This window comes from Cheilinus undulatus, linkage group 15 (genome assembly GCF_018320785.1).
Source record: "Cheilinus undulatus linkage group 15, ASM1832078v1, whole genome shotgun sequence".
NCBI lineage: Eukaryota > Metazoa > Chordata > Actinopteri > Labriformes > Labridae > Cheilinus > Cheilinus undulatus.
The window spans coordinates 47,280,804-47,302,861 of NC_054879.1; the positions used below are offsets into that span (position 1 = coordinate 47,280,804).

The 22,058-nt window shown below is 40.8% G+C and overlaps 1 protein-coding gene across 4 annotated transcripts in view; it reads left to right on the forward strand.

The window, feature by feature from the left end:
* The first annotated feature begins 4,091 nt into the window (after positions 1–4,091).
* Positions 4,092–22,058, forward strand: part of dip2a (disco-interacting protein 2 homolog A) — a 167,562-nt gene continuing 149,595 nt past the window's right edge. For all 4 annotated transcript variants that reach the window (XM_041806693.1, XM_041806694.1, XM_041806695.1 and 1 more), the window contains exon 1: positions 4,092–4,598. In XM_041806693.1, the coding sequence (XP_041662627.1) occupies positions 4,475–4,598 (124 nt within the window). In that variant the 5' untranslated portion in view covers positions 4,092–4,474. The remainder of the gene's footprint in view (positions 4,599–22,058) is intronic.

Genomic DNA, 22,058 nt, shown 5'->3' on the forward strand with positions numbered 1-22,058 from the left:
AAGTGTATTTGTGCATGCATTGTCTTCATTATGTGTTTTAATAACAAATGTACTCAGAGACATGATGTATGTTTCGTATTCTTTTAACTGTATCACTTCTGTGTTGTACTTTTTTTTAACAATGTTTCTATGGCCTTTGTAGCATAATCCACATTAAATTTACAGACAGTATGCTGCAGATCTTTTCCTTTTTTACTTGAACAAACATAAGAACAAAAGCATACATTCATCACCCGCCCTCTTTCAGACAGAACATTACATACCCTCTTTCAAATACTAGTTTACAGGAAAATATCCGTACGAGCATGCACACATACATAAGCGCCATGTATAAACTAGGGCTGGGCAATTCATCGTAAATTAGAGTAAATCCCAATACTGTCTGCTGCAATTTACAAATCGCAACAGTAGCAATATTTCTTTAACTTGAAATGTGTCAAACTACCACTTCAATACTTTTTTTGCAGTAGAGATTTTATGAACATTATGCAAACATTCAAGTTAAAAAAAAAAATCCTGCTTTACTTATGTATGTTATTCTTCAACAGAATGAGACTGACCTAAAAATGATCATCCCCTTCAATATAGCAGCTGTTATCAGATTTGCAATATGAGCCAAAATAATTGCAAATAGATAAGTTTGAAATAATTTTGCTCTCATATATTCTATGTAATATTGTGTGGGTTACAATATCGAATGATTTATTGCTTTTATTGAACAATATGTATGACGAGAAACCTAAAAATATTTGCATGTTTAATCGCAATTGCAATACTGGGGAAAATAATTGCAATTGGATTATTTCTGTGAATCGTTCAGCCCTAGTATAAACCAAAACTTAAAGATTCAAATCCTGCTCCATCTTTTCTGTGAATTATCCCTTTATTTCTCCAGATATCTGAGTCTCAGTCTCCGTCCTAGATCAACATTTTTCTTTAATTCCTCAGATAGTTTCCATATTTCCTTGTAAATCTGAGATTTATCCCCTTAAAGCCTGATAACTCAAATTTTAGCCAGAAAAATCCCATTTTTTGGAACTGAAATGTTTATTTAACCTTCTACCAAAATCCAAAAAAAAAGGACAAAAAATGCCTTAAAATTTCTCTCTTTTTTTAATCACATTTGATATGTCAGGCATTTTTGTCAGCTGATAATCCACTGGAAGGACATTTTTTATCTGATTGTGTTGAAAAGCTTTTGAAGTAGTTTACTGATCCCTTTGATTAGACAGAGGTCTCATAAATGCATGTCTCAAATATGATACAACAGGCTTAAAGGGTTATTTTCAGGATACTATTCTCCCATCTACATACAATTCACCAAACTTTTAATCCAAGCCGTGAATGTTGGTGCAACAGTTTCTTCCAGCTGATAGCTCTCTTTCATTTTTCTGCAGGATAGAAAAATCTTTTTTCCTTATCTTGAGATTTGATGGATAAAGATGCAACAATACATAGATTCTAAATGAATATTTACAGATAAAATGATCTTTAAATGGTCCCTTCCCTCCAAAATGTTCGGATTTTACCTCATTCCCAAATGCAATGTATAAATGTTAAATGAGATCTCTGCATTTAAACACGTGTCAGGGATATTACTGTTATATTTATGTGATTCAACAGGGCTTATAAAAGTCTGCATTGGCCAGTTATATTAAAGACGCTTTAGATTGGTATTGGCAGCTTTCTCACAGATTTTGCTCCATTCATTATTTGTGATCTTCATGGCTCAGGTTTGGGTACTGAGGATTCACTGGAACCAGACATAATCCAGCTGGACACCAATGACATCAAACCATTGCTTTTGCAGTCCTTGATCATCATTCCCTCTCAGACTGGCTGAAGTGTTAGCGACTGGTTTGTTTGAATATATGAGACTTCTCAAGTATTTAAAGAAGTATTTCCCTGGGATATCGTATGTGAAAGATGTCCTCAAATGTCATTAAAACATCTTTAAAAAGATCAGAGCTTTTACTCAGTCCTTTTCTTTGGAATCCTCTGTCATACTTTAGTTATGTTTGCTACATCCTGACATAAACCAGGGCTCATCAGGTTCATCTGCACAAGGGCCAACATTTTTGATACTTTTAACTCCTTGTTGCCTCTTTAAATCTTTTTTGCAAGATTTTAACCCCTTTGACCCAATTTTCCTGCATGTTTTATCTCCTTTGTACCACTCTTTTATCTATTTTTTCCCCTTTCTTCTATTTTTACCACTTTTTAACCCCTTTTCATCTTTTTGTGCACTTTTTTTTGTCGTTTGTAATTTTTGATGCTTTTTCTTGCCCCTTTTTTCCTCTTTTACCAATTTTTGCAACATTTTAACCTCTTTTCACAACCGTTTCTGCCCATTTGTGCCACTCCACAACCCATTTTGCCACTTATCACCCATTTTTGCGACTCTTTAACCCCTTTTCTCCACTCTATCTGGTCATTTTTGCAGCACTTCTGCCAACCTTAACCCTTTTTTAAATATCGACTGATTATGACAGTAAATTTCAGTAAAAACAGATCAAATGTTAAGACATTCTCCAACTACTTTAATATTAATTGTTTTGTGGGGTGGATTTAACAGCTGCAGATATTTAAAGCCAAGGATACTCTTAAAACCATGACATCTTCTTTTCTGAATTTAATGATCTTTCGGGGTCCGGGCAGGAAGCTTTGGGGGTCCTGAAATGGCCCCCGGGCCACCAGTTGGTTATCAGTGCTGTAAAGGCTAATGTTAAACTCAAGACCATACTATCTGAGACCAAGACATGCCCGAGACCAGGATGCACCAAGACCAGGACAAGAGCAAGAGTTCTGGGAGTCGAGACCAAGTCAAAACCAAGACCATAAAAATCCATTTTAAAAATCCATGACAAGGTTGAACAGTTAGAGAGCATTCTCTCTTTCATTTTAGTTTTCTTTTAATAAATTTGATGGATAAAAACAAGGTGTCTGCAACTCTTTCAAATCCCAACATGCAAAAATCTCAAATCGTAACAAGTTTGTTCAACTAACTTCCTGTAAAAAATAAATCCTTGTACGTATTTAAAATCTACTGACCAGTCTGAATTATTTTAAATACGTGAAAATGAGATGTTTATCTAGATTAGTCAGAATGAGGCCTAAAGTATGTGTTCAGAGGGATTTCTGACCGGGGTGGAGCTGGGGATTTTGGACCCCCAGAAAGAAAATCCCACAGGCCCCCCTTAGTTGACCAGCCAAACAAAAACTGATCATTTTGATCCACTTACTGAATATAAATAATAAAAAAGATTTCTTGATTTGAATATTGTAATGAGAGCAGCATGTTTTTGAGGAACACTGGGAGGAAGTTTATGTTTGTCTTGCTGCTGCTGTTTTATCTATTTTTCGTGGTTGTTCATTTATGTCTACTGCCATTGTTAGTCTTTTATGTCCATTTTATTCTGTTGTGTCATTTGTTTTATTTCTCAAAAGCCTAACCAGGGACAAGGGCTGCAAACTAGCCATGGCTAGATGTGTTTTATACATTGCATCGGTTGCACTGTAATTAAATGCAGCAGTGCTTATGTATTGAGTAAAGTCAGAAGTGAAAAAAAATACGTCCCCAATTTTTTTTTTTTTCAGTGGCCCTAATACTCTTCCGTACTGTTCAGACTGAAGCCTATCCAGCGTCTACCTTCCCCTAAATGGAGGTTCACCCTGGACTGGTGGTCAGTTTATCCCAGGACATAAAGAGACAACGATGGGAGGAAACCAGAGCAGCTGGAGAAAAGCATGAAGTCTCTGGAAGGAAGGCCCCATCTGAACCAGGGATTCAAACCAGGAACCTTTGGACTTTAATTTCATATTCTGACTTTTCACACAAGAAACAAAAATGTCGTCTCAGACTGTATGTTTTCCTCCTTCTATGGATGACATCCATAAACAAACGACGGCAGAGAAAACCTGATGGCAGCAGCGGTCCGTGCCTGTGAAAAGCTCCGCAGCGCTGTGATTGTGACAGTAGGAGGCAGCCAAGTTTTATTAGAAACATCAGCAGACGGCATGCATCCACACGAGCACGCACACAAACACAGGAGTAGGTCTCGTGAACGCGCACGGCCGGGGCTGCTGTTGCTATGATGCAATGGCGACTGCGCCGTGGGAAGCGGGCGAGGAGTTGAATGAGTTCTCCCCACAGTTGAAGTGAGGCAGCCGCGGACGGTCAGGACAGCGTCAGCGCCCGGGGGACAGACACGGAGACTCTTCAGGGGGGCCCTGTCCGGAACTACGCCACATGGAAACACGCAGCCAGGTGTGTCTGCTAGCCTCGCAGCTAGCCGTGTCCTGACGGTAGGAGAGATTTCTCACACATCTGTACGACGTTGCAGCGACACCGGAGCCGCACCAACACCCTGTTAGCTCTCCTTAGTGAGGAGGGGTTGTTTTTATTTCGCTTCTGCCGCATTGTCCTCCTCACCTGCGACTCACTGGACCTATTTGTGCTTCGTTTTGGACCACCATGGCTGAGAGAACCTCCAGCGGGTTGCTGACGATGATGTTGGAGCCCACGCCGGCTGTCGCTATGACCCTGCCGGCGGAGGTCCGGGAGAAGCTGGCGGAGCTGGAGCTGGAGCTGTCGGAGGGTAAGTTGACAACACCACGGAGCTTGAAAAAACTCCAGCATGTGTGGCAAATGTTCGCTGTGTTTGTATCTGGAGGGGAGATTTAAACATGACACTGTTTGACAGCTGTCAGAACCACCGCCCTGGATCTTTGGCTTTATGGCTCTTGTTAGAAAACATGCCAGCATCCCAGAAGTCCCCCTACTCTCAGACACCCAAAAACCAACTTATGATGGAGTTATGTCATCATGACAAGGAGTCATGCTCTAAACCACTCTGGTTATAGGCTTACACAGGCTTATCTCACTTTACATGGCCACATTTAAATTTTAGCCCCTCAAAGCAAAACCCGTTACCATGTTTGGATAGATGCTTATCTACCATACATTAACAGCTGAGCTGACACACCCATGCTGCTCTAATGTGGCCTTGTTTTACACCTTACCAGGAATTTAGCCTTTCCAAAGTGTAATAAGCAGGGAATTAGAGGAACAGTTACACTTCATGAAAGATGCACCAAGAGTTTGGCTATTGTGCCAACTTTTTTGGTGCATATCCAGTGGTGCTGATGCACATCTCTTCTTCTTTCTAGTATTACTCATATTTTGATGCAAAATGAGCATCAATGAAGATGCTTACAATAAGATTATAACATTATAGTATCAACAGTTAGGGCTGGGAAATTAATCCAAAATTAGATTTATGCTTTATGCTATAAAGGAGGAGGCTGGGGTGGAGGAGGTGAAGCTTTAGTCTATAAAGGAGGAGGCTGGGGTGGAGGAGGTGAAGCTTTAGTCTATAAAGGAGGAGGCTGGGGTGGAGGAGGTGAAGCTTTAGTCTATAAAGGAGGAGGCTGGGGTGGAGGAGGTGAAGCTTTTGTCTATGAAGGAGGAGGCTGGGGTGGAGGTGAAGCTTTTGTCTATAAAGGAGGAGGCTGGGGTGGAGGAGGTGAAGCTTTAGTCTATAAAGGAGGAGGCTGGGGTGGAGGAGGTGAAGCTTTAGTCTATAAAGGAGGAGGCTGGGGTGGAGGAGGTGAAGCTTTAGTCTATAAAGGAGGAGGCTGGGGTGGAGGAGGTGAAGCTTTTGTCTATGAAGGAGGAGGCTGGGGTGGAGGTGAAGCTTTGGTCTATAAAGGAGGAGGCTGGGGTGGAGGAGGTGAAGCTTTAGTCTATAAAGGAGGAGGCTGGGGTGGAGGAGGTGAAGCTTTAGAATATAAAGGAGGAGGCTGGGGTGGAGGAGGTGAAGCTTTAGAATATAAAGGAGGAGGCTGGGGTGGAGGAGGTGAAGCTTTAGAATATAACGGAGGCGGCGGGGGTGGAGGAGGTGAAGCTTTAGAATATAAAGGAGGAGGCTGGGGTGGAGGAGGTGAAGCTTTAGAATATAAAGGAGGAGGCTGGGGTGGAGGAGGTGAAGCTTTAGAATATAAGGGAGGAGGCTGGGGTGGAGGAGGTGAAGCTTTAGAATATAAAGGAGGAGGCTGGGGTGGAGGAGGTGAAGCTTTAGAATATAAAGGAGGAGGCTGGGGTGGAGGAGGTGAAGCTTTAGAATATAAAGGAGGAGGCTGGGGTGGAGGAGGTGAAGCTTTAGTCTATAAAGGAGGAGGCTGGGGTGGAGGAGGTGAAGCTTTAGTCTATAAAGGAGGAGGCTGGGGTGGAGGAGGTGAAGCTTTGCCAGCAGCATTGATGCAAACAGGGATTATTGAGGAGGATGTCATATTAAGTGGACACTTGAATGTTTGCATAATGGGCATAAAATGTCTGCTACAAAAAAACACTGGTGTTATGACACACTTTAAGTTGAAAATCGTGGCTTTGGTGATTTGTAAATTGCAGCAGGCCATATTGCTATTTAATCTAATGTGCAGTTAATTGCCCAGCCCTTGCTAATTATAATATAGAATGATATTTTTGCTTTTGTTTGTTGATTAAAAAAACATATTTTGAGGTACTTAAAAAATAATTGCATATCAAATTAAAATTGCAACACTTGGATAAAAAAAATCCCAATTAGATAATTTTCCCAAATCATTCAGCCCTATCAACAGTACTCCTAAGGTTAGGATTTCCTTAATTTGGCACGCTATGTTTGATCAGACACCCCCTTTCAAAATTCAAAATTAAAAAAACTTTATTTGTCCCTGGGGGGCAATTAAAGGTACAGTGTGTAAAATTGGGACTATCAACATCTAACAGTCAATTCTGGAGTGTGATGCTCATTTCTGTGGTGATAACTGTGGGAACCAGTGAAGTTTAAAAATTAATACATGCTTAACTGTTATTTGGTTCCTTCTATGGTGCCATAGAAACAGGCAAAATACAAAAATCCAAGATGGCAGCGTCCTTGGAGGGGACCCTCCCTATGTATGAATAAAAGGCTTATTCTGAGTTAATTTAAAACATAAATTTAAAAAATGTGTAATCAGATGTCAACACTAATTTAGATCAATCTACTTATAAATGTTATGTTTCATTTTAACCAAGCTTGTTTTGCTAAATGCTACTAGGCTAAATATTACACACTGCACCTTTAATATCATCAGATATATTGAGCTCAAAGCAAACCTCAGTGTTATATCCAGGTTAATCCCTGTAGTTTGAGCATATTTGCAACTTAAACTCATTGTAAAGGCATCAGTAAGTCAGTGTTGACCACAACTTTCTGGATGAAACACCAGAACATTGGACAGTTAACCTGTACAAACCTCTTTTAAATAAGACAGAAATGCTCATAGTGCACACAGCAAAGTCTAAAAATAGACTAGGCTTGATTTTAGAAGAAATGCTGCTTATTTTTTCAAAAACTGTCCTATTTTTCATTTCTCTTTGGTGCTAAAAGGGCATCGACTGTAAACAGAGTAAACACTGCTGGGCTGAGGATGTTAAATCCTTAAATCACAGTTTTAGTGCTCTGTTAATAATGAGGGATAATAAATCTGCTTTATTGTTGTTTTTCACAAGGCTTTTCTTCTGTTTTTCTGCTAGTTCAATGAGGCCCATTGTTTGAGTGTGATCCTTTATTTGAGTTGCTCTCACGTGGTTCATTTAGCCCGGCTCTGGTAAAGTTATTCTGATTAATGACTTACATTAAGTCTGATTAGTTTGAGAGTTTGACCCAGGGGTCTGGCCCTTTTTCTTGCCAACTTTTAGGAAATGTGAAATCTAGATTGCAGTTATATCAGTCCTAGAACTTGAGACAATAGAAAAGCCAGTGATCCGTGGTTGAGTGAAAGTCTTTACTTTTCTTGGCTGCAGCACGGCACACCAGGGTGAGGACTGGACCAAAGGTGCACGCTTTGATAAGCACATTAGCCGCCACGAGGCCCCTAATGGGACAGCCATGTTTTCAGGAGTGGCCACTAAATTAATCTATATCTGTCCAGTTTCCTCTTCCTGCTCTCCTCGTGTCACATCCTGCCATGTTGGAGCCGTGGTAGCTGTGTCTGCCTGGCTTCTGCTTCGTCTCCCGGCTTCTCTTTCACAGCCTCTCTCTGTGTCACCTTTATTCTCTCCTATATCAAAGAGAAGAAACTCATTCTTTTTTGTGTGAGGAAAGAAATCAGCCCCTCTCTCTCCACTCTTAAATCCTATCCCTGTAAGCGGCTGTGAACTCTTCACCTCGTGATGTTGCCCTTCAGCTGCCTCCCCGTTGCATCCTGTCTCAGGATAGAGTAGACGTCTAGGATTTATTGGAAGGAGATGAGAGCCTGACAATCCTGCAGGTTTTCTCTCCTATCATTGTGCCCTTCTCACGGGTATTTAAAGCAAAGCATGAGGGATGCATCATGGTTTTTAGCCTGCATGAGCATGCAGGAACGCTGCAATATTTATGATGTTGAATAGCTGCATCATGTATGTTTGCTTAAGCAGTTTGGCTGCAGCAGTCATTGGAATAACATGAGTCTGAGACAACCCAGCTAGATAATCCTCCAGTGTCAGCAGCTTCAGCCTGCTGATGTGAGAAATAAACTATTTGTGCACCCTGAATAGAGACTGTTTCCTCAGGAGATGCATTTATTTTCATGTATCTTCTATGTGAGCATGCTTCCTACAGTGCTCACTTCTTCCCTATGTTCACTGCTGCTCTTATAGGTGTTGTCTCTGCAGCAAAATAATTTAAAAGGCTCTACTTTGAAGACTTGGGTCTTTAAAAGTGTTGCAGGATTACTGAATAATATGAATATCTTTGGTGAGTTAAACCTGGATTCACTGTAAATGTGGAAAATGGGAGTAAAAGGGGTAAAGCCCCCCAAAAAAGGTCTTTAAATCCATCTCCCTCCATAGCATTAGACATTCAGTTTGAATAAGTAAGACTCAGTGCTTAGAAAAACATCTTAAGGCATTATTTGCTAAGGGAGAGTCTTGAGATAATGTAAATATGTCGGCTTCAGGAGTGCCTTAGTAGCAGAGAAGATAAAACGGCCATTGTAAATATTGTACACTGGTTGCATTTCTTTCTAACAATCTCTCTGCTTCTGCTTCACTCTCACTCAATCCAGTATAAGGTCAAAGTGTGTCAAACTAGTGTTACTCAACCCTGCTCAACCAAAGAGCCAGATTGTAAAAAAAAATATGTTTGGAAGAGCCAAAATCTAAAAAGTAAAAAAGTGACAATTAAAATAAATTAGAGGTGGCAAAAATGGTCCAAAAGCTGCAAACACTGGGTAAAAAGTGGCAAAAATGGATGGGAAGTGACCAAATAATGTGTTAAGAGTGCAAAAATGTTGCAAAAAATGAGTGAAAGGTGACTAAAATGGGCATAAAGTGGCATTTAATTGCAAAAGGCAACTTAAATGGGCAAGAAATGGCTTAAAAGGGGCAAAAAATGCAAAAAGCAGAATAAAAGGTCAAAAAGGGGAGAAAAGTGACAATAAGAAGTGGCAAAAATGGGCGTAAAGCAGCAAACACTGGGAGACAAGTGGCAAAAAAAGGGCAGAAAGCGGTAATAATGGGTGAAAAGTGGCAAAATAAAGAGTTACAGGTGGCAAAAATGGTCCAAAGTGGCAAAAACTTGGAAAAAATGAGTGAAAAGTGACTTAATTGGGCAAAAATCAGAAAAAAAGTGGGAAAAATGGGTGATAAGCGGCCAACAGGGGGAAAAAGTGGTAAAAACAGGTGGTAAGTGACCAAATAATGAGTTAAGAGTGCCAAAACATTGCAAAAAATGAGTGAATTGTGACTTAATTGGGCAAAAAAGTGGTATTTACTTGCAGAAAGCAGAATAAAAGTGTCATCAAGGGGAGAATAGTGACAAAAAGAAGTGTCAAAAAAGAGCTTAAAGCAGCAAACACTGGGTGAAAAGTGGCAAAAAATTTGTGAAAAGTGGCATTTAATTACAAAAGGCAGCTTGAATGGGCAAAATGTGGCAAAAGAGGCGGAAAAAGCGGCAACAATATGCAAAAAGCAGGTAAAAAAGTGTCAAAAATGGGCAGTAAAATGGCGTTAAAGTAGCGAAAAATTGCAAATGAGAGCAATGCAAATATGCAGACAAAAAGCAGAGGTTGACAATTAAAGCCAACTGTGTAGGTGTGGGAAACAAACTAATTAATGTTACTTGCAATGGATAATTTCTGAGGTAAAATTTTCCTTTTTAAGGTTTTCTGGGGGAAAAATATTTCAAATGAAAACATAAAAGAGCCACAAATCATCACAATGAGGCACATGTGGCTCCAGAGCCACACGTTGAATATCACTGCGTCAAAAGTAGGCACAATCAATATGAAGCAGATTGAGAAAATGTGTTTTTAAGACCTCCAGTTTCTCCAGCCTTGCAGTTATCTGTGTGAGACATGCAGCTCACAGACAAAACTCTCCTCCTACCAACTCAACACAACTCAACCGGTCTTGTGGTTTTTCTCAGCTGACCTGGATGCAGATGAGTGGTCAAAAGATGGGGTGTAAAGGAGGCCAACAAGACTGATGATCCCTATTATCTCCTGCAGGGAGGAAAGAGGGAGAGACGTGTCTGCTGAGTAATTCATGGACGTGCTCTATCATTCCCCGCTTCCCGTCCCTCCTCCTTTGTTTGCTCTCAGAACCCTCTGATTACAAAGTCAGTTTCGGTCCTGTGCTGGTGAATGTTAGGGCTGCCAAACCCCTGGGTTGGTCGGTCATTGCGTTTGTTTTGCCTGAGTCATTTCAGCAAACATTTACAGGGAAGCAAACCAGGTTTTTGGTAGTTTGGCTAGTGCCTGGCGTGTTTAGTTTTTAAGGTTTGAAGCAGGTGTTGGAAGAAGATGCATCAGTTCTAATTTAGGAGCCATGTTTAAAAAAGTTCTACTTCATTATAAGCCAGAAAATGTGTTTAGTTTAATGAAAGGTGCTGTTCCTCTTTTCTTATCTGAATCCTACTATCAGCTGTAGCAATGACCCAGTTTCCCCATGGCAGTCATTAAAGTTCACCTCACCTTATCACACAGACAAGGTGGAACTTTACTCACTGTAGGATGTAGGATCTGTCAGGTGGAAACTGTAATGAGATGGTGAAGATTTCACTTTCACACCCCTGCCATCCTTTGGCACTGAAGGAGGGTTAATGCTGTAACAGTCCGCTGTACATTCATGCAAAAATTTTAAAAAAGTCAAATGTTATGAAAGTTCAGCTGGGCTTTCATGCACGGCTGATAGGCCTGCCATCATTTTAACTCTTACCTGATGATTCAGAGGAACAGAAACTCAGATTCAGTCGGACTAGAGTTCACCAGAAGGACTGTGGGAGACCCCATGGTCAAGAGGAAGAAAGTTCTTTGGTCTGATGAGACCAGGATGGAGCTTTTAGACCATCAGACAAGACGCCAAACACTGACATCACCACAAACACACCATCCCCACTGTGGAGCACGCTGGTGGCAGCATCATGCTGTGGGGATGCTTCTCAGCAGCATCACGCTGTGGGGATGCTTCTCAGCAGCATCACGCTGTGGGGATGCTTCTCAGCAGCATCACGCTGTGGGGATGCTTCTCAGCAGCATCACGCTGTGGGGATGCTTCTCAGCAGCATCATGCTGTGGGGATGCTTCTCAGCAGCATCATGCTGTGGGGATGCTTCTCAGAAGACTGCATACAGCCAAAACTTTTACAGGAGAATGGAGTAGACTTACAGAGTCCAGATGTTTGGGCCTGATTAAGACCTATCCAGATCTAGCAGCGCTGTGATTGAAGCCAAAGGTGACTCTGCTAAATACTGACTAGAAGGGGGTGAATATTTCTGCATTTACTTGACCTTGCATGTTTTCATTTAGTTGCCGTTACTTTGTAGAAATCTGTTTTCACAAAAGCCAAATTATATCAACCATGATTGATTTATAAAATCAATAAAAGTGTAAAAAGTCAAAGGGGGTGAATACTTTTTATAGGCACTGTAAAGGCATAAAAAGCCCCTGAATTAATCTTCGACTAAAAACATCTTTTGATATCCATGCACCGTCACAGCAACTCAAAACACAATATGAAAGAAAAATCTCCATTTCCACCACAATGGCATTTGTTTTATAGCCCACGCTAGAATCGTGCAGCAATTACGTATTTCCTCAGATCCTTAAAAAGCACTGGAATACCCTCTGAGGTATAATTTTCATCCAATAGAAACGCCCCACAATAATGCGTTACATACCCCCATTATGCAATCAAGGTCCTAGTCCTGCAGACTAGGTGGGCCTAGTGGGTAGCTTCAGTGACCAGGGTCATAAAAACTCTGTTTGGAAAGTCTGAGTGTACAGGAAACCCCAGTGAGCCGGCCTATGTGCAGGGAAGGAGCGCTCACTGGTCCTGACTCATTCCTCTCTGTGGTCTCTCACTCCCACCACCAACTCATGAAGAAACAACATCCCCTCGGCTCACACGGAGACTCCAGCCTATTGTTAGGAAGAAACAAACATTCAACAAATGTCAAATCCCATTGTACATTAAGAGCTTTAACAACATGTAGGATTTAGGACAATTACAGAAGGGCCAGTGTGCTCAGCTCCATAATAGGATCCAGAGGAGAAGAATGTTGAGCCTGGGAGTGAGTTAGCAGGCTGCTGTAGCTGCTGTAGCTGCTGTAGCTGCTGTAGCTGCTGTAAAGTCCAGTTCAGAGAGAGAGACATCCCTGCTGTTAGCAGAGGAGAGAAAGTGGTGGAGGGTCATAAATATTTCAAGGGTGTGCCTCGGAGCAGAGTAGAGCTTCAGATTCTTGTGCTGCTCTCATGTGCTTCAGCCTGTGTGTGTGTAGTAGTTTTACTTTGTTGTGTGTGTTTCTGGGTGAAGTTCAGTCTCTGAGTTGTTAAAGGTGATCTCTTCCTCTTATTAACCACAGATCTGTGTTTCATTTCAGCCGTAGAACAATCCTGGAGTCCTGCTGAATGCTCTTCCTCTGCTTTAGATGTTAATGTTTTTATAGATCTGGTTGATATTCTGCTCCTGTCTCTGATGGAGTCGTGTATGTTTAAGTAACGAGTGGGGCGTCATACATACAGATTTTCTCTGAGGAGGAATGAATAAACTTATATACCCTATATCAGGGGTCATCAAGGACATCTGCACAAGGGCCAGATTTAGTCTGGGCTGAGCCTCTGGGGGCCGGACTTCCAGATAACGAAAAATTAAAATCAAAATTTTGTTATGATTAACTTATTGTTTTAGCAGTATTTTCTTTCAGAACCCAGTACATTTTTAGGTGTTACTAGTGAGATCAATCCCGATCTATAATGCCGTAGACCCACAGAATCGGCTCCTGAAAATCCTAGACACCAATATAAACTCATATTTCACATTTTTTACTACTTCACTGCTTCATTCTGCCATTTCTGCAACATTTTGCCACCTTTAACCCATTTTTGATATATTTTTTGCCTCTTTTTGCCTCTCTAATTTAATTTTTGCTGTTGTTTAACTCCTTTAAACCACTTTTCTTGCCTGTCTATCCTTTTTGTGCCACGGCTTTATCCATATTTTGCCACTTTTATTCATTTTTTAAACATTTTTGGCACTTTTAACCTATTTTTGATACACTTTTTGCTCCTTTTTTCCTTTTATACTAAGGGTTTGCCACATTTTAACCTCTTATCACCACTTTTCCTGCAAGATTTTGTCCATTTGTGCCACTCCACAACCTATTTGGATGCCTATCGCTCATTTTTGCCACTCTTTAACCCCTTTTTCAACACTTAAATCCACCATTTTTGCCAGTTTTAACACTTTTTTTTAATATTTACTATTAATGGCTGACAAGTGAATTTATGTAAAAACAGATGAAATGTGAAGTCATTCTAAAATTGTTTGAATATTTGTTGATTTTGGGTTGGGTTTAACAGCTGCAGACATTTAAAACCAAAAAATGCTCTGAAAACCACAACATCTTCTTTTCCTCCTTTTCTGAGTCCAATGATCTTCTGGGGGCCGGACAGGAAGCTTTGGGGGGCCTGTTATGGTCCCCGGGCTGCCAGTTGATGATCAGTGCTCTGTATTCACTGGACAGTAGTAGGTGATTGCATCCTGTCACGTACTGTCTTCAAGAGTGCATCAGTGCTGGACGGTTTCTAACTTTTGCTCTCTCTCTGAGCTGATTCAATGTTGAAAGGTCACTCATTTCCTTGTGCATATCTCATTAGCCACGCTGCAGTGCAGTACTCACAGTTGTTGGTGTTAATTGCTGCACACGTGTACAGTTTAACTGCAGTGCTACTGGTTACTGTCAGCAGCGTTGTCTGCTAATGTGAGACAGGCCAAAACCTAAAGGTGGAAGTGAGTCAGTGATTTATGCTTGACTGGAATGTCAAACTTGGTACTCCTTTTAGAACCAGATCCTCGCTAAGTGAGTTGTTAGAAGGACAGGGGTGGGTGTGAATATTTCAGTATTACACAGATATGTACAGGATGTTTGCAATCATATGACCTAAGGATGCACAATATTATCTGTCTGGTTTCAGTATCTGCAGATAGCAACATTTCTGCCGATATTTTGACCGTGAATATTTCATCTGCTGTAAAATTTCTCCATATATACCAGGGTTGTCAAACTCAACCACAGAGGGGGCTGGATTCTGAATTAAGGTCTGACCTGAGGGCCTAACAGGGTCCACATTTAACCAGGAATAAATGATGGGAAAAAAAATTAGCACTGATGATAAATGATTTTGAGATTTAAAATGTCAAAATGATGAGTTAAAAGGCTCAAAATCTGAGATAAAAAGTCAAACTTTTCAGTTCAAAAGGTCAAAACATGAAATTAGATGTTAAATTAATGCTTTTAAAATGTAAATATATAAAAAGAAAGTCACAATCATGTTTTAGGGCAAAAAATATGACTAAGAATTTAAAATTGAGCACCTAGAAGGTCAAAATATTAGGGATGCATGATATTGGGTTTTTGCCAATATCAGATATGCCGATATTTAAAGATTCATTTTAGCCAATGCTGACATGCATATTTAAATATGCTCTTCAGACAAGAAATTTCAGTCCTTTTAGACACACTTTAAGGTTTTAGGATGGCCAAGAAAAATGCTAGTCCTTCAAAAATTCTTCCAGGTTTAAAGAATGAGGATAAATAAAGAATAGAACTATACTGACATAGGTCTGTTAGTTCAGTCTAAAATTACATTAATTAATTAATATATATGGAAAACATTTACAGTTGATAAATGCTGAAATACACAGACAAAATATCGAATGTAAATATCGGGATAAAGGTTGAAATAATAGATTGAAAAGGTCAAAATATTAAATAAAAAATAAATATAATAAATTGGAAAGCTCAAAATTTGACATAAAACAAGAAAATAATAAATGTAAAATGTCAAATATTAAATAAAAGTCCAAATAATAGATTGAAGTCTTCATTTTGCAATGCAAAATTGAAAGTATGACATAAAAAAGGTTTTTTTGAGACGGTTTTATAAAACCAGGAAGTTTGTTATTTTCAAACCCACCGGAGACCTGGCCTTCTGCCCCCGTAGAAAGTTGATGCCAGCCCCCCGCCAGGCCGCCATCCTGTCCATCCTGCTCCAGAAAATCCTCTGTGGTTGGTCAGACGGTGTGTTTGGAATATGACGCATGGAGGCGTCGGTAACACCTCAGGTTTCTTCTTTGTCGTAATGAGTGTCAGGTACTGTGCCTTTGGTGTGTGTGGTGCTCAGAGCATTTGTGCCCTTGCTGAAGGAAAGATGGCACATGCAGCGGGGAGCAGGGTGATGCAGCGGACGCTGGCGCCAATGAGATCTGCTGACCAAACAAGCTGCATGCCCCACTTCAAGGACACATTACAAAATCCATCCTGTGCTCTTCTCTGCTCACTCTAACTTTGGTGCTGCCTCATTCAGCCTTTTGGTGTCAAATCTTTCCTGTACGCTTCCTACCTGTGTGCGTCAGTGATTCCTAACCCTCAGCGTGAATCTGGATGAGACAAAGACTCGCCATGAGACGTAACAGCAGAGGGAGTGTAAAGAGTTCATTCTCAGTGCTGTAAATGTTAAAGTGCTCTCTAACAGAATAGATGATATTTTTCCTGTGTCTTGCTAAAGTAGAATATGTTGGCAGCATTTGTGCTGCAGTGTTCGTGTTTTCAAGGTGCTGTGGGAACTGCTTTCAGACGATAGCGGGGCGTGCAGGGCTGAGGTCACTGAGCTGTGGAGGAAGCCTTTATACTCGGAAAGTCTTTCAGAGCTCAAGGTGAAATTTCATAAAGTGCCATCGTCACATCCCACGCTGCTGTCTTTATTCAATCCAGCTCATTCCTCTCTTTGATATTTGATTTCTGTGTTGAATCATGTCATGATTTGGCAGAAAGATTCACGCCTCTCTCAGATCAATCCTGACAGCGTTTATGCAGAAATTTGAGCTTGTGTCCTGTTCCCCCTTTTGACCACATGGTTTACCCGAGTTTGTTAGAGCTGGGAAATTAATCAAAAATTAGATTAAATCGCTGCAATTTATAAATCACAGAAGTTGCAATATTTCTTAAACTTGAAATATGTCAGAATAGCAGTTTAATACATTCATTTTTTGTAGCAGCTTTACAAGCTTGACCTCCTCCACCCCAGCTGCCTCCTTTATAGCTTAAAGCTTGTTCCATCCTCATATTCAGATTCATGCTGCTATGGATTAACTGATTATGAAATAATTTAATTTTTTTTCAATACACGTTGTCATTTATGTGTCCATTCATATGGAGGTTTCTAGCCATGTGCTCCCTGAAAGTCAAAGCAGCTTCTGACTAACCCAGGTAGCATCTTTAGAGCAGAGCCTTCTATGCAGAGTTAGACTGTAGAAGATCAGTTCTGCAAGAAAATGGTTAAATATATGATGAGTGTTCCTGACTGAATGTAGGTTATAATATTGATTTACTGCTTGAATTTGTTGAAAAACGCATAAGTTGAGTAATCTAATAATAATCGTATATTAAAATGCAATATTGGGGGAAATGATCACAATTAGATGATTTTTGCAAATTGTTCAGCCCTAGTACACGAGTATGGTGGACTTTTGACATGGAAGCCAAATCCTGCATCATTTTAACAAATGAATCAGGCATTGTAAATATTTGCACCAAGCAGTGTTCATGTTTTTTTGGCAGATGTTTTTAGCTTTAGTCTAGTTTTAGTCAGCGAAAACTCAAAAACATTTTAGTCTAGTTTTGGTCCATAAAAAGTCCTCACACTTAAGTCTTTTCTTTTAGTCCAAGCATTTATTCGTTTGTCTAAATCTGCTACCAGATCATGGTGGTGTGTTCTCTGCTCTCTGATCCATCTTTGGCTAGTCTCAGTCTAGTTTTCATCATGGAAAAAAAAAGCTGTCGACAAACATCTTTAGTCATAGCTGCAGACAACGACATTAACACTGGTCCCCAACCAGGAAATAGAAGTCTTCACCCAGGAATGAACCAGTAGGATTTGATCCAACTTTTGATGATGCTTTCTGGCACTGACAGACTAGGAGGCCCACTGTAAGCATTGGGCTATCTAATGCAGTGGTTCTCAACCTTGGGGGTCGCGAGACACTAAGAGGGGGTCTCCAGACGCCCTAAAAAACTAAGAACATTTTTTAAATTACACTGTTGCCACTTTACACCAGTTTTGTCAAATTTTAACCCCTTTTCATCATTTTTTCCCTCCAATTTTTGCCATCTAACATCTATTTTTGTCAGTTTTAAACTCTTGCCTGTTTTTGCCTCTTAGAAAACAATTTTTCACCTCTTAAGCCTAATGTTGCCTCTGTTGACCAAATATTGCTACTATTAACGCATTTTACCACTTTTTACATCAATTTTTTCCCATTTTAGCCATTTAATTCGCCCATTTCTGCTAGTTTAACCAATATTTGCCAGTATCTGCTAATATTGTCTTTCTCAGTTAACCATTTTTTGCCTGTTTTTTTCAAAATTTTTATCCCATTTCACCAAATTTCCACCCATTTTTGCCAATATAAAGCAATCTCAGCCTCTTTTAACTCCCTTACACCAATATTTATGCCTATTTGTGCCACTTAAACCCATTTTTAGCTATATTTGTCTAATTTTTGCTACTTTTAACCATTTCGGCTACTTTTAAAATCCAATATCACCACCTTTTCCACCATTTTTTGCCGTTATTAAACCATTGTAGCAATTTTTAAACCAATTTTAATTCTGTTTTTTTTTTTTTTTCAGCAAAAGGGCTTTACATTTTTAAGAAGGCTCTTTGATAAGAGTGGTTATTTTTTAAGGTTAACCCTTTGGGCGCCAGAGTTTTTTCAAAAAATATTCAATTTTGATATCAAGATTTCAAAAGGCTGTAGCTTCAAATTGGTTAGAAATAAAGGCATACTGTACATGAGAAAAATCTTCAGTACGACCTAAAGATTGTGATGGGAGTAAATTCACTCATCTAATTTGCATATTCTGACATCACCAGGCGGCCTCCATCACCATTTGCTGTGCGTTTTCTCCCACGGCTTCTAACATGTCTGCCCCTACCTCCGCTGTGTTTTTCATTCTCTTCCTCCGTCACTATTTGCGGTGTTTTGACCACCCCAATACCCCCACCACGTCTCCTCCCTCCCCGGCCATGGTGATGCAAAGCATTGGCTTCAGTATGTGCTGCTTGGGAACTATCATGGAGCACGGATGCGCAGTTGGTGCTCACAGACGCACCATCAGTCTCACCCATAGTTTCACTGGACGACTGAAAGTCATGTCGGAGGCTGAATATTTCCCTATTCCTCTCAGCATTGTGAGTATTCTCGCTACAATTCGCTCTCTTTCTCTCTGTTACACTCCGACAACCACCACTTCCTCGTCTCCTCAACCGGGGGTTGGTCTTTCAAAACTCTCTCTCTCCAAAACTATGGAAACACACCCACAAATGCTGCTGGATTGAAGTTACTCATGTCCGCCATCTCCTGATGTAAAGCAGTAACAACATGAGGCACCATATTTGCAGCTAGCGCTTGTTTAATTCAGAAATGTTGCTTGTCGCAATTTTGGGACTTTGGTGCTTAAAGGAGTAAATATGAAATATAGATATCACAGCTTGACTTTACAATGGACCATGATTTTGTTGGCCTCCATGGACCCCCAGTTTGGCTGGGTACCAGAAAGCTCTCCCATTTATCCCCCTTATGGGCAGCCTTGTCTCCACATGACTATTCTTGAATGTTCATGGCTGTGTTCAGCCACCTTCAGGTACAGAGGGGGTCCCCTGTCTCTGGCACCTTTATTTTGGGGGGTCGCAGGTTGAAAAGGTGGAGAACCCCTGCTCTAATGAACTGATGTTTAACATGTTAAAGTCTTCCTCTTAATGTTAGACCAGGGGGAAGGTTCCCAGCGCCTCTTATAGCTCATCTGCCACTGCTTTTAATTCCCTCTTTTTGAGCTTTTGTATTCACAAACAGGCTTGTTTTAATGATCAAAACTGGCTGTGTTTGTTGAAATAATGAATGCTAATTAATTCCACAGAAGTGGTGTAATGATGAACTGGTCAGTGGCATTAGCTTCTCTTCACCTCCTCTGGTCTGGACATAGCAGAGGTCAGCAAGCACGGCATGTTGAGACAGCGTGGAGTCCATGAGAACAGCTCTATTAGCATCTGGCCCGTAAGCAGCCAGAAGTGTAAAATATGAAGCAACTAAAGCTGTAAAATAAATCTTAATGAGGAAGCCAGGAAGCCAACAGCGCGCTGCTGCTTATTACAGCAGCTACTCTTCGTTTCTGCAGGGAGAAATTGAAGTCAGGGCATAAAACATCAATGCATCAACTTCAGCTTCAAAGAGATGTGTGAGCAGACAATGAACAGGATTAGATTTTTCTCTTCTTTCAGTCAATGTAAAGGCCTGCTCAGGTGTGATGTGCACATCAAAGACAAACAGGGCCCTTTGTAGCAGCAGCAGCAGGCTGCATTGTGAGCCTTCCTGGTGGAAAACAAACACACAGAAAATGTCTGGAATGTGCCGTGACCTATCAACTTCACTGTGAGGAGAGGCTTTTCCAAACCCCGTCCACTGCTGGAGGGCAGAGCTTCCAACTACAAGCATGCACACAGCCTAGCAGGTTGTCCCAGGCTTTTAAAAGAACAAGGCGAAGTTCCCCCCCTCCAGTTTGCCCCATTCTTATAGGTGTCCCAGTAGATTACTGCAGGGAAGAGATAAAACACATCTGCATTGTGAGGCTAAACTCAGGCTGTCTTTTCCTCCTCTCCACATGCTGGAAAATGTGTTTTCAGACTGCTCCAGCTGAGTTCTGCTGCTGTTGCTCTGCAGACACTTTTCTCACCAGCATATAAATCCAGAAAAAAAAAGAGGGACAGAGATGGCAGGGCAAGTCAGGACTGCATTTAAACTCCTAAGGCATAACTGACAAAGTGTGTGGGGTCTGTTTCAGTGTTTAACAACCACTTACTAAAGCTTGTAAGGCATAAATCATCCTTATAAACAACAACCAGACCTGTTGGTAGTAAGACTTTCTCTCTTCTCTGTCAGCTCCCAGGGCTGCATTCAAGTGCTGGTGCATTTGAGAGCTGGTGCATTTTAGAGCTGGTGCATTCAAGAGCTGGTGCATTCAAGAGCTGGTGCATTCAAGTGCTGGTGCATTTTAGAGCTGGTGCATTTTAGAGCTGGTGCATTCAAGAGCTGGTGCATTCAAGTGCTGGTGCATTCAAGTGCTGGTGCATTTTAGAGCTGGTGCATTTTAGAGCTGGTGCATTTAAGGGCTGATGCATTAAAGGGTTGGTGCATTCAAGAGCTGGTGCATTCAAGAGTTGGTGCATGACGCGCTGGTTTTGCTACACGCTAACTGCTAAACTTCTCATATTTATGTACAGTGAAGTGCTGTGGATAGCTCAGCCAGGAAGGAAGGCCGTATGAATTAATGTTTATTTAATCTTGTGACCTGCTAAGGGACAACAGATGCAAGTTAGCATTTTTGCTAACTCTGGCACATTTACAATATGTATTCTTTATGTTTGTACATTAATGTGCTCTGTCCCTTCTAAATTAATAAGAACAAAAAATAAAAATAAACTAAGGCAGCGGCCATTAACTGAAGCTACAGCAGCCTCTAGTGGCGGGAGGTTCATCACAGTAAAAGGAGCATTATAGACCGGGATTTCCCCTCCAGGTACAGTGGGGGTCCAGGTCTCTCACACCTATTTTTGGGGGGTTGCGGGCTAAAAGTTTGATAACCTCTGCTGAATACAACACAATGTGACTGGCTAAAAGTAGCATGAGTACTAATCAGTCAACGCTGGCACAGTGAGCAAACGGCATCACTTCCATGTTTTCCTGCTTCTTCTATGTTGTTTTTGCTGCTGACAGAGCTAGGCGCTAAAATGTTTATTTTCCTTCATTTTTCTGTCATTAAGTTTGACTTTTGCCACATATTTTGTGCATCATAATAGACGCATATCAGTTCCACATATTGGTAATTGGGTCGACCCCTTGGTCCTCTTCACTGAACTAAAACCTTAAAACTGAAAGAATCTTAATGTTTGTTTGAGGATGGTTTTTGAATTCCAGCCTCCTTAGTTCAACATGCAGTTCACCTTTAAAAAAACTTCTAAAGATTGGGATGCAACCTTCGATGGGAGACGGTTTCTTGATCAAAGTACACCTGCAGCTTTTACTCTATCATTGATATTAAACCTGACCTGAAATCTGAACAGCCGTAACTCTTCCTTTGACAATCAGTAGATAACTTAATCATCCTTCTCTCTAAATGTAATGTTCTTTCAGAGGGCCTTTTATAGTCAGGGTGCTATCTAGATTGAATCCAATCTCCATTCCTGAGTAATGATATATGAGCGTGGTTTCTCTTATTGTGTGTTCAGAGTCTTAAGTAATCACTGTGTTGTTTTCTCTGGCGATAGCAGAGTTACACACCAGACATGTCAGCAGAGAGGAGCTGCTAAAGGAGAGTGGGGGTAGGTTATGGCATGGACTGCCCATGGGGGGGGGCTTTCTGGTACCCAGCCATGAAGTCAGCAAAATTATGGTCCATTGCTATTTTAATCTGTGATATCCACATTTAACTTTTTTA